At 49.9% G+C, this 13,041-nt stretch overlaps 1 protein-coding gene across 1 annotated transcript; it reads left to right on the top strand.

Moving 5' to 3' along the window:
* The first annotated feature begins 9,734 nt into the window (after window positions 1-9,734).
* FRAT1 (FRAT regulator of WNT signaling pathway 1) lies at window positions 9,735-12,318 on the top strand. Its single transcript, XM_055253641.2, has one exon. It carries the CDS (start codon window positions 9,941-9,943, stop codon window positions 10,778-10,780), a length of 840 nt encoding a protein of 279 aa, XP_055109616.1. The 5' UTR covers window positions 9,735-9,940; the 3' UTR covers window positions 10,781-12,318.
* The last annotated feature ends 723 nt before the right edge of the window (window positions 12,319-13,041 follow it).

The following is a 13,041-nucleotide window of genomic DNA, read 5'->3' as shown; positions in this document are numbered from 1 at the left end:
CAGATCACAAGGTCAGGAGTTCAAGACCAGCCTGGCCAATATGGTGAAACGCCATCTCTACTAAAAATACGACAATTAGCCAGGCGTAGTGGCAGGCGCCTGTAGTTCCAGCTACTTGGGAGGCTGAGGCAGGAGAATTGCTTGAACTCGGGAGGCAGAGGTTGCCGTGAGCCAAGATCACACCACTGCACTCCAGCGTGGGCTACAGAACCAGATTCTGTCTCAAAAAAAAAAAAATTGCATAGAAACAATGAGATGATTTAGATCTTACGGAAAAAATACATCCTGCCTATATTGGACATAGGATTTTTTTCTGATCACGCAGCATCTCTGTAGAGGTTCTCTGCTCCCCTCTCCTCAGTCCATGTGTTTTAGGTGGCATTGATCCCATTTCTGGCTACAGGAGTGGGCAAGTGACACAGGCCTGGCAAATCAGAGGAACCTAACCTCTAGATTCATGGATCTGACAGTCTAGACCAGCCCAAGTCACTATAGAAAGGAGGTATGTGGTAAGGGCTCACTTGGAGGAACCAAAGAGAGTGGGAAGAAGGAGAGTGGGAGGAACCACTGACTCTTGGTGAGAGCAGAGATAGCTGCATGGAGGAGGTTTGTAGCTGGACTAAGATTTAGATGGGTGGAATTGAGGGAGAGCATTCTCTACACAAAAAGCAGGACCAAACATGGGGTGATAGGAACATGTAAGATGCTTTTAAAAGCTAGCAAGGGCCCAGTTGACAGGAGCAAAAGGTTTATGTGGAGGTGGAGGACAAGATAAAGTTGGAGGAGTGGACCAGGGCCAGCCCCCTGAGAGTTCTGGACACTGCGTTAAGGAGTGGAAGAGTTTACTCCAGAGGCCATGTGGACCTGTTCAGAGGGGAGGCCGTGGGTAACCTGAGCAGGATTGGGCATTAGGAAGTTGATCTGTCAGAAGAGTGGATTAAAGGGAAAGAGGCTGGGGCTCTGACCCAAGATGCATGAGCCTGGCCAAAAAAACATTAAGGGCATCGGGCAGTGGGACCGAAATAGAACCACCAGCTGAGGCACTGAAGAAAGAATCAGTGCGCCTTGAGGAACATAATAAGGCAGAGCTAAAAGACCAGATTCCAGAGGCTGGGTTATGGCATCTGGACAGTGGTTTGAGTAGGGCAGGCTTTGGCATCTATCAAAACTGAGTTTGAATCCTGGGTCTGGCACTAGAAGTATGTATAATTCTGGGCAAGTTTACTTATTTCTGGGCCTTGGTTTTCTCATCCATGAAAAGGAATAATAATACCAAATCCAGAGGTTTTTGGAAGACTAAATGAATAATATCCTTAAAGCAATTTTCAGGGTACCAGGAATAAAATAAATATCCAATGTAGCTAGTGGGTACAAAGTTTCTTTTGGGAGTGATGCAAATGTTCTAAAATTAGATTATGGTTACACAACTCTGTAAATATCTAAAAACCATTGAGTTGTATACTTTGTGTGTGTGTGTGAGATGGTGTCTCCCTCTGTCGCCCATGCTGGAGTGCAGTGGCGCAATCTCGGCTCACTGCAACCTCTGCCTCCCAGGTTCAAGTGATTCTCCTGTCTCACCCTCCCGAGTAGCTGGGACTACAGCCGTGTGCCACCATGCCCAGCTAATTTTTGTATTTTTAAAAATGTTTGTTTTTTTGGTTTTTTTTTTTTTTTTTTTTTTTTGAGACAGAGTCTTGCTCTGTCGCCGAAACTGGAGTGCAGTGGTGCAATCTCAGCTCACTGCAACCTCCACCTCCCGGGTTCAAGCAATTCTCCTGCCTCAGCCTACTGAGTAGCTGGGATTACAGGTGCACACCACCAGGCCCGGCTAATTTTTGCATTTTTAGTACAGATGGGGTTTCACCATGTGGGTCAGGCTGGTCTCAAACTCCTGACCTCGTGATCCACCTGCCTCGGCCTCCCAAAGTGCTGGGATTACAGGCGTGAGTCACCACGCCCAGCCAAAAAAAGTTTGTTTTTTTGTTCAAATGATCCTTTATTGAAATATTTTGTTTTGTGCTTCTTCACTAGCTGGGCATATTCCACAACACCACTGTTGATGTCATCTATGATGTCATGAGGGTGGCGGCCATCAACATTACGGCCCACAGACTAGGGAGTCCCCAGGATTTTTTTTTTTTTTTTTTGAGATGGAGTCTTGCTCTGTCACCCAGGCTGGAGTGCAGTGGCACGATCTGTGCTCACTGCAAGCTCCGCCTCCCCGGGTTCAGGCCATTCTCCTGCCTCAGCCTCCCCAGCAGCTGGGACTACAGGCGCAGGCTGCCACGCCCATCTAATTTTTTTGTATTTTTAGTAGAGACGGGGTTTAACCATGTTTGCCAGGATGGTCTCGATCTCCTGACCTCATGATCCGCCCGCCTTGGCCTCCCAAAGTGCTGGGATTACAGGCATGAGTCACCGCGCCCGTCCCCCAGGATTTCTTTAATGGTTCCAGAGAGTTCTCTGGCTAAAGATTGGTGACACCTCTGTCAAGCAATGTTGACAATCTCATCAAAAGTGATATTCTCACTGTGTTTAATGTGTTTCTGTTTCTTCTGTCTCTTGGTGGTTCCTTGAGAACTTTGATGATCAGGGCAGAGGCAAAAGGCATCACCTCAATCTGGGCCGGTCTGTTCTGAATGTTCAGTTTCACTGTAATCCCCAGGCCTTTCCAGTCACCCGTTGCCTTGGCAATGTCATCACCAACCTTTTTTAGAGACAGACCCAGGGGGCCGATCTTGGGGGCCAGTGAAGAAGTGGCACCAACTTCATCCCCGGTGCACCTCAGGTATATGACCTTTCACCTTTTATAAATGACAAAATATCCTCAGGCAATGCTGTGTTAAAAATACTTTAAAAAGGCCGGGCGCAGTGGCTCACGCCTGTAATCCCTGCACTTTGAGAGGCCAAGGCGGGCGGGTCACTTGAGGTTAAGAGTCTGAGAACAGCCTGGCCAACATGGTGAAACCCCGACTCTACTAAAAATACAAAAATGAGCCAGGCGTGGTGGCGGGTGCCTGTAATCCCAGCTACTCAGGAGGCTGAGGCAGGAGAATCTCTTGGAGTCCGGAGGTGGAAGCTGCAGTGAGCCAATTGCACCAGACAGCAAAACATTCTACACTGCTCCATCAGTGTTAGCTCTGAAACCATCTAGTCATTTTAACTACTGGCTTCTAGACCCAACTGTTCTAACTCCCACCCCCACTCCCCACTGTCTAACCAGTGGTTTATCTTTCTTGCCTAGTCAGCAGCTTCAAGACATTTTTAACTTTTGCCTTCCATGGCTTCCTCAGCTGCTAATCTACTGAGATATGTTTATTTTATTTTATTTTTTGAGATGGAGTGTCACTCTGTCACCCAGGCTAGAGTGCTGTGGCACAGTCTCTGCTCACTGCAACCTCCACCTCCTGGGTTCAAGTGATTCTCCTGCCTCAGCCTCCCAAGTAGCTGGGAATACAGTGGCCTGCCACCACGCCCAGCTAATGTTTTTTTCTTTTTTTTAGTAGAGACGGGATTTCGCCATGTTGGCCAGGCTGGTCTCGAACTCCTGACCTCAGGTGATCCGCCCACCTCAGCCTCCCAAACTGCTGTGATTACAGATGTAAGCCACTGCACCTGGCCTACTGAGAGGTGTTTAATATCTCATCCTCATCTCTTAGCATCTCAGTTTGAGTCCCATAACCTCTCTCTCTCTCTCTTTTTTTTTTTTTTTTTTGAGATGGAGTTTCACTCTTGCTGCCCAGGCTGGCGCCCAAGGGCATGATCTTGGCTCACTGCAACCTCCACCTCCCGGGTTCAAGCGATTCTCCTGCCTCAGCCTCCTGAGTAGCTGAGATTATAGGCGCCCACCACCATGCCCAGCTAATTTTTGTTTTTGTGTGTGTGTGTGTGTGTGTGAGAGTGTGCGTGTGTGTGTGTTATTTGAGACAGAGTCTCACTCTGTCTCCAGGCTGGAGTGCAGTGGCACGATCTCAGCTCACTGCAACCTCTGCCTCCCAGGTTCAAGCCATTCTCCTGCCTCAGCCTCCCAAGTAGTTGGGACTACAGGAGCATGTCACCACACCTGGCTATTTTTTTTTTTTTTTTTTGTATTTTTAGTAGAGATGGAGTTTCACTGTGTTAGCCAGGATGGTGTCGATCCCCTGACTTTGTGATCCACCCACCTCGGCCTCCCAAAGTGCTGGGATTACAGGCGTGAACCACTGCGCCCGGCCCCCCTTTTCTTTTTTTAGACAGAGTCTCACTCTGTCACCAGGCTGGAGTACAGTGGTGGGATCTCAGCTCACTGCAACCTCCACCTTCCTCCCAGGTTCAAGCGATTCTCCTGCCTCAGCCTCCCGAGTAGCTAGGACTACAGGCATGCACCATCACACTCAGCTAATTTTTGTATTTTTAGTAGAGATGGAGTTTCACCATGTTGGCCAGGATGGTCTCAATCTCTTGACCTCATGGTCCACCCACCTCGGCCTACCAAAGTGCTGGGATTACAGGCCTGAGCCACCGTGCCCAGCCAATTTCCCCTTTTCTATGGCTTATTGTTTCTAACACTTTATTGTAAAATTTTTCAAACAGCCAACAAAATTGAAAGAATATCCTGTTACCCAGCACCTAGATTCTAGTATTTTAAAAATTGAGATATATTTCACATAACATAAAATTCAACATTTTAAAGTGTACACTTCAATAGTTTTTAGTGCTGTATATTCATTATGTTGTACAAACATCACCATTAATTTCAAAACATTTTCATAACCCCAAAAAGAAAACTCTTACCCATTAACTGTTAGTCCTAATTCCCCCCTTCTCCCATCCCCTGGCAACCACTAATCTACCTTCTGTTTCTATGGATTTGTCTATTCTGGACGTTTCATATAAATAGAATTACACAATATGTTGCCTTTCCTGTCTGATTTGTTCACTCAGCATAATGTTTTCAACATTCATTCCTTTTGTAGCATGTATCAGTATTTCATTCCTTTTTATGGTGAATAATACTCCATCGTATGAGTATACGACATTTGATTCATCCACTTATCAGCTGATGAACATTTGAGTTGTTTGCACTTTTTGACTATCATGAATAATGCTGCTATCAACATTTGTGTACACGTTTTTACGTGAACATATGTTTTCAATTTTCTCTGGTCTATAGCTAAAAGTAGAATTGATGGGTCATATGGTAACATTAACATGTTACTATACATGTTTTATCACATATCTACCTGCCTAACTATCCTTCTAATCCATCTATATTAATCCTTCTCACATTTTAGTGTACTTTGGTGTACATTTTAGTGTACAATAAATTGCAAACATCAGTACACCTCACTCCAAACTCATCAGCATGTCTATTACTAGAATTCAATCTTTCTTTACAATTTATTATCTTCATGTAAAATCTACAATTTTTTTCTTTTTGTTGTTTTTTTGTTTTGTTTTGTTTTGTTTTTGTTTTTGTTTTTTGTTTTTTGTTTTTTGTTTTTTTGAGACAGGGTCTTGCTCTATTGCCCAGGCTGGAGTGCAGTGGCACAATCTTGGCTTACTGCAACTTCTGCCTCTTGGGCTCGAGCAATTCTCCTGCCTCAGCCTCCTGAGTAGCTGGGACTACAGGCGTGAGCCACCATGCCCAGCTACTTTTTGTATTTTTAGTAGAGACGGGGTTTCACCGTGTTGGCCAGGCTGGTGTCAAACTCCTGACCTCAGCTGATCCGCCCACCTCAGCCTTTCAAAGTGTTGGGATTACAGGCGTGAGCCACTGCGCCCAGCCCACTCAATGAGTTTTAACACATGCCTAAACCTGTGAAATCCAAATCAAGATATCAAGATTTAGAACATGTCCACCCTCTTGCAAGTTCCCTCTGTCTGTTCAGAGTGTCAGTCCTGCCCCTGCTCTACCTTTTCCAAAGGCAACCAGTCTTCTGATGTTTTCCCCACCGTAAGTTACTTTCCCTGTTCTAGAACTTCATATAAACAGAAACCTATAACGTATATCCGTTTTTATCTGGCTTGTTTCACGTAGCATACTGTTTTTAAGCTTCATTCATGTTACTGCATGCAGCAATATTCAGTCCTTTCTGTTGCTGAACTGTTTTCTGTCATCATCCTGTGTGAATGTACAATAGGTTGTTTGTCCATTCACCTGTTGATGAACACTTGGGCCATTTCACTTTTGGCTTTTATGAATAAAACTCCTTTGATGTGAGCCAAAATCGTGCCACTGCACTCCAGCCTGGGCGAAAGAGGGAGACCCTGTCTCAATTAAAAAGAAAAAAAATAATCTGCTATGATCACCTCCCTGTAGGCCTTGATGTGGGCCCATGTGTTTATTTCTCTTAGCTAAGTATCCAGGATTGAAACTGTGTTCCAGGTGGCCGGGCGCGGTGGCTCACGCTTGTAATCCCAGCACTTTGGGAGGCCGAGGCGGATGGATCACGAGGTCAGGAGATCGAGACCACAGTGAAACCCCGTCTCTACTAAAAATACAAAAAAAATTAGCCGGGCGTGGTGGCGGGCGCCTGTAGTCCCAGCTACTCGGAGAGGCTGAGGCAGGAGAATGGCGTGAACCCGGGAAGGCGGAGCTTGCAGTGAGCCGAGATCGGGCCACTGCACTCCAGCCTGGGTGATAGAGCAAGACTCCGTCTCAAAAAAAAAAAAAAAAAAAAAAAAAAAAAAAAGAAACTGTGTTCCAGGATAGGCGTATGTTTCATTTTATAAGAAACTGTCAGACCTTTTTCCAAGGTGGTTGTACCATTTTTCATGCCCACAACAATGTATGAGGCACATAAGTTGTGAGCCAAAGATAAAAAAGAACAAATTGTAAACTGCTACTAATTATTTTCATTTGAAAATTTAAAGTAGGCCGGGTCTGGTGGCTCATGCCTGTAAATCCCAGCACTTTGGGAGGTCAAGGCAGGCGGATCACCTGAGGTCAGGAGTTCGAGACCAGCCTGGCCAACATGGTGAAACCCCATCTCTACTAAAAACACAAAAATTAGCCGGGCATGGTGGCGCATGCCTGTAGTGTCAGCTACTCAGCAGGCTGAGGCAGGAGAATTGCTTGAACCCAGGAGGCAGAGGTTGCAGTGAGTGGAGATTGTGCCACTGCATTCCAGCCTGGGCAACAGAGCAAGACTCCATCACAACAACAATAACAACAACAACAAATGCCCAACAAACCAGGAATAGAAGGGAACATTCTTAACCTAATACAGGCTATCTATGGAAAATCCACAGCTAACATCCTACCTAATGTTGTGAAAGACTGAATGTTTTCATCTAAGATCAGGAATAAGACAGGGCCAGGTGCTGTGGCTCATGCCGGTAATCTCAGCACTTTGGGAAGCTGGGGTGGGCGGATCGCTTGAGCTCAGGAGTTCAAGACCAGCCTGAGCAACATGGTGAGACCCCGGAGTCTACAAAAAATACAAAAATTAGCCAGGCATGGTGGCTTGCACCTGTAGTCCCAGCTACTCAGGAGGCTGAGATAGGAGGATAACTGAGCCTGGGGAGGTCAAGGCTGCAGTGAGCACAGATCATGCCACTGCACTCCAGCCTGGGCCACAGAATGAGACCTGTCTCAAAAAAAAAAAAAAAAAAAAAAAAAAAAAAAGAAAAAGAAAAGAAAAAAGAAAAAGAAAAGAAGCAAAACTATCTCTATTTGTAGATGACGTGATCTTGTATATAGAAAATCCTACGGAATCCGCAAAAACAAGGTGATGAACCTTATGACACCCTGTATAAATCCAGATTTCGTTCTAAAAAAAAAAAAAAAAAAAAAAAATCCAGATTTCATAGATTAGAAATCCAATGGCTTTGTTTAAACTGCCTCTTCCTCTGTTTTTACATTTTTTCCTCCACACTTGACAGAAACAAACCCAACTCTTTTTGAACCAACTTCCCTACCTCTTTCCTGCACTCATCCCTTCCTAAAGGTTTTCTCCTGTAATTATTAGCCTTGGAACTGCCCAACAGGACCCTTGTTTTCTATTTATCTGGAACCCCAGGCTCGTTTCTTTCTTTGCATTCCTATTTTCTATATCATGCTTAGAATTTTAAAGTTGCTTCCAGGCTGGGAGCGGTGGCTCACGTCTGTAACCCCAGCATGTCCGGAGGAGGGATTGCTTGAGCCCAGGAGTTCCAGACCAGACGGGCCAACATGGCGAAACCCTGTATCCACTAAAAATACAAAAATTAGCCAGGTGTAGTGGCGCATGCCTGTTGTCCCAGCTACTCAGGAGGCTGAGGTGGGAGGATCACCTGAGCCTGGGAAGTCAAGGCTGCAGTCAGCCAGATCACGCCACTGCACTCCAGCCTGGGTGACAGAGTGAAATTCTGTCAAAGAAAGAAAAGAAAAAGAAAGAAAAGGAAGAAAGGAAGGAAGGAAGCAAGGAATGAAGGAACCATATCTCCATTTTCATCCAAACAGCTATTTTTCTCTGCTACTACGTACCTCCTCAGAGCCCATCCGCCCTACTGGTCTGAGGCATTTTTTTAAACAACTTTCTGGACATAGCCCCTCTTAAGACTAACAACCTATAGCCAGGCGTGGTGGCTCACGCTTGTAATCCCAGCATTTTGGGAGGCCGAGGCATGTGGATCACCTGAGGTCCGGAGTTGGAGACCAGCCTGACCAACATGGAGAAACCCCATCTCTACTAAAAATACAAAATTAGGTCGGGTGTGGTGGCGCATGCCTGTAATCCCAGCAACTCGGGAGGCTGAGGCAGGAGAATTGCTTGAACCCAGGAGGCGGAAGTTGTGGTGAGCGGAGATCGCACCACTGCATTCCAGCCTGGGCAACAAGAGCGAAACTCCGTCTCAAAAAAAAAAAAAAAAGAGTAGCAACCTAGCTAGGCCGGGCTCAGTGGCTCACGCCTGTAATCCCAGCACTTTGGGAGGCTGAGGCGGGTAGATCACCTGAGGTCAGGAGTTCGAGACCAGCCTGGCCAACATGGTGAAACCCCGTCTCTACTAAAAATATAAAAATTAGCCGGGCGTGGTGGTAGGCGCCTGTAATCCCAGCTACTCGGGAGGCTGAGGCAGGAGAATTGCTTGAACCCAGGAGGCGGAGGTTGTAGTGAGTGGAGATCGAGCCACTGCACTCCAGCCTGGGCGATAAAGCGAGAATCCGTCTCAAAAAAACAAACAAAAAAAGACTAGCAACCTCCTCTCTAGCAATGCCAACCCCAGTCCAGGCCCCCATTCGCCCCGGATCTCGATCAAGAAACATTAATCTGTGGCCTTTCTTTGCCATTTCCAACTCTGCCACCTCCATCAAACGACAAGATCCTCTTCTTCCTTTCCATTCCGGTCAGCTTCGTTTCCCTAATCTCCGTACAAATCCCTAGCCTGACTCCCTTTCCTTTCCATCCTCACCACACGCCCGCATGCCGGACCTCAAAAGCGCAAACGCTAAAAACCGGTTGAGTTGACGCACGGAGAGAAGGGGTGTGTGGGTGGGTGTGTGTGTGTTAGTGTGTGTGCTTGTGTGTGGAAGAAACCAACAGGGTTCACGCTGGTGTCCATTTCTGGAAATGCCAATCGCGCCCGACTGCGGGAGCCAGGATCAGGTCCCCAGGGCGCGCTTGCAGACAGCACCCTGAGCGAAGGAGCTCAGAAGGCAGTCCGGCTTCACCCAGACCCCTAATCCCACAGAAGCCCCGTCCCCCAGCGGCACAGCACCCCCTCCCCGGCGCCGTGGTAGGGCCCGGTGCGACGTCACCCATTGTTTACAAATCAACCCGAGCCGGCAGGATTCCGGCTCCCGCGGCTGCAGGCGCGCGGCTCGAGTGCCTGGCGGGCTCCGGCTTCCGCGTCCGCCCCAGCCCCGGCCCCGGCTTAGTCTTCAGCTCCGCGCCCGCTCCGCCGCGGCCCACCGCGCCCGCCGGCAGCCGAGCCCCCAGCGACGCCCGCACAGCTCCGGGTGCCCGGACAGGGGGCCATGCCGTGCCGGAGGGAGGAGGAAGAGGAAGCCGGCGAGGAGGCGGAGGGGGAGGAAGAGGAGGAGGACAGCTTCCTCCTGCTGCAGCAGTCGGTGGCGCTGGGCAGCTCGGGCGAGGTGGACCGGCTGGTGGCCCAGATCAGCGAGACGCTGCAGCTGGACGCGGCGCAGGACAGCCCGGCCTCGCCGTGCGCGCCCCCCGGGGCGCCGCTGCGGGCCCCGGGGCCCCTGGCTGCGGCAGTGCCGGCGGACAAGGCCCGGCCCCCGGCGGTGCCGCTGCTGCTGCCGCCCGCGTCGGCGGAGACTGTGGGCCCGGCGCCCCCTGGGGTCCTGCGCTGCGCCCTGGGGGACCGCGGCCGCGTGCGGGGCCGCGCTGCGCCCTACTGCGTGGCCGAGCTAGCTACAGGCCCCAGCGCGCTGTCCCCACTGCCCCCTCAGGCCGACCTTGATGGGCCTCCGGGAGCTGGCAAGCAGGGCATCCCGCAGCCGCTGTCGGGTCCGTGCCGGCGAGGATGGCTCCGGGGCGCCGCCGCCTCCCGCCGCCTGCAGCAGCGACGCGGGTCCCAACCAGAAACCCGCACAGGCGACGACGACCCGCACCGACTTCTGCAGCAGCTAGTGCTCTCTGGAAACCTCATCAAGGAGGCCGTGCGAAGGCTTCATTCGCGACGGCTGCAGTTACGTGCAAAGCTTCCCCAACGCCCGCTCCTGGGACCTCTGTCGGCCCCGGTGCATGAACCCCCTTCGCCTCGCAGCCCTCGCGCGGCCTGCAGTGACCCTGGCGCCTCCGGGAGGGCGCAGCTCAGAACTGGCGACGGCGTTCTCGTGCCTGGCAGCTAACACGCCCAGGGTGGCCACAGCGCCAGCCTCAGACTGGAGGGCAAGGGGTTCCCTTGAGGGCTGCAGTTCTGCTCAGGCTGGTGGAGAACTCTGGCTTTTGGAAGCGAGAGAAAAAAGCTAATGACGAGGAACCGAAAAATCGCGAATGTTTCGCGGGTAACTGGGGTTGAGGGCCAAAATATTTGGAATGAAGGACTTGGCCCTATTTAAGGCAGATTTTACAGAGCGCACCCCAAGCTTACAAGTCAGTAGGACTCCTTATTTGGCGTGACCCGACCTGGCCGCGGAGCCTGCAGTTCCGCGCAGCCTCTCAGTGCCCTCCAGCCCCTCGACCATGTGGCCACAATCCACGCTTCTCCGGATCGCGGTGCGCCGGAACCACGGAGGATGATGCCAGTTACTTTCTTCACCTTTTCAGGGCTGGCTCCTGATCCACTCTGGGGGAGGAGAACATGAGTAGATAATTTCAGGGTGCAGCCCAATCTGCCAGACTTGAATATTTTTGACACTTAAGAAAACCATCTTGTGTCTTTGGAGGTGCTGCTTAATATCAAACACGCGATGCCATGAAGGGACCCTTTGGGGGTTGAATAGGAGTTAACCCCTGCGCTCTCTTTGCAACTGTCTGCCTTCTCAGAGTGGTGGGGGAAGGCTGTACGACACGGGTGGGGACAGGAGGTGGTGGCAGGGGGCATTGAATGGTGGTGGAAGGGTAGAGAGGCGCGGAGTGAACCCCACGCCCTATCTAAAGTGTATTTTCACAGCCGGCCCGCCTCTCCTCGGTTCAAGGTCACTGTTTACTGGGCACGCACTGGGTTGCGGGACAGAGTAGCCGGGTTCTGCCCGCGCTCGGAGAAGAGCGCAGTGTTTTGCAAGTGCTGGAGTCTCCTGAGGACACGCGCGCCGCCGCCACCGCGGGTGTGGGAAAGCGTGGACGTGCTGGGCGTCTGTGCTTCCCTAGGCGACCACCGCCCCTGGCCGCGCTCCGGGCTTTCACGGAAACTCCCAAGACCGGGCCCTGGGTTCCTCCTCTTTCACTCGCCTCTGTTGTCCTACTGAAGCGGGTGGCTCTGGGATCCTGGGGGCCTAGGTTGGGGGTTAGGGAGACGCCATGTGATGGGCACTCCAGGGACATACAGCCTAGCACAGCAGCTTATAATGGGCTCTCCAGGGCCATTTGTAATAACAGCTGCAATTCCCTGGATAGACGAGTTGATTTCCTCCCTCTGCCCCTCCCCCAGCCATGCCAGCTGGCCTTTGTAAGTGCAGGAAACCGAATAGAAAATGTGACCCTCCAAATGGAGAAGCTGCAGGCTTTGCCATTGTGAACCATGGTGAAGTGCTTGGAACATACTGTTCACTCATTCTAAAGGCGCTGAGACTGTGCTGTTCTCGTTTTTATAGTCAATGGCTTGTTCATCATCCAGATGTGGCTACTGACATATCTACACTTCGCACCGGAGTGTCTGGAATTGTGGCTATCCTGATTATAGGATTTTAACTGAAATGCCTGCTTTGAATAAATGTGTTGGGTTTTTTGTTTGGTTTTATTTTATACTTGCCATCGGTGAAAAAGATGTACAGAACTCATTTCTCTGATCTCCATAAACATGAAAACACTTGAAATCTCTGTCAGCCTGGCCTGCGGATGGTAATTAGAGCGCCTTTGTGTCTGAGCAGCTCACTAGCTAGACAAGGTCTCCGCAGCTGGGTGTGTATTGGAGCTGGCATGAAATTAAATGAAAGTGAGGTCAGGTTTTGGACCAATCCCATTCGTTAAAACCTCAGAGCCTTTTGGATTACTAGTCAGCGATGGAGATGTGTTATAAAGCTGCCTCTATTAGCAAAGGACATCAGATCAGCCAGTCACTGCAAACTGGGAGGCTTATCTTTTTTTTTCTTTTTTTCTTTCTACTGTGGCCATTGAGTGCACTTGTTCCACAAGGTGGGCCTGAAGGCTGGGGCAGCTCCTGATTAGGGGACTGCTCACAACGCGAGCCTAGTGGTAGGAAAGCTGGGTGGAAACTTACAAAAGACTCCTGTCTTTGCCCCTGGCACATTTATACCGTTCTGTCCCTAAGCAGTGACATAACAGCCCATGTCTATCCTTATGGTTCTGACTTACTTCAGTCTGTTCCCTCATGGAAGGAGCTAATTTCCTCCCTCTGAGGAAAGAGTACCCAGAGTTTAAGTCCACTTCTGAAGGGGGAAGGGAGCCTTGGACAAGTTGCTCTACCTCTGTGGCTTCAGTTTCCTCATCC

The sequence above is a fragment of the Symphalangus syndactylus genome, chromosome 2, assembly GCF_028878055.3.
Source record: "Symphalangus syndactylus isolate Jambi chromosome 2, NHGRI_mSymSyn1-v2.1_pri, whole genome shotgun sequence".
Classification (NCBI taxonomy): Eukaryota; Metazoa; Chordata; class Mammalia; order Primates; family Hylobatidae; genus Symphalangus; species Symphalangus syndactylus.
The sequence above is the reverse complement of the archived record's forward strand: the minus strand, read 5'-3'. Positions and strand labels throughout refer to the sequence as shown.

Coding starts and splice junctions, on each gene's coding strand:
- FRAT1 (XM_055253641.2), top strand. CDS start 9,941: ATGCCGTGCCGGAGGGAGGAGGAAGAGGAAGCCGGCGAGGAGGCGGAG.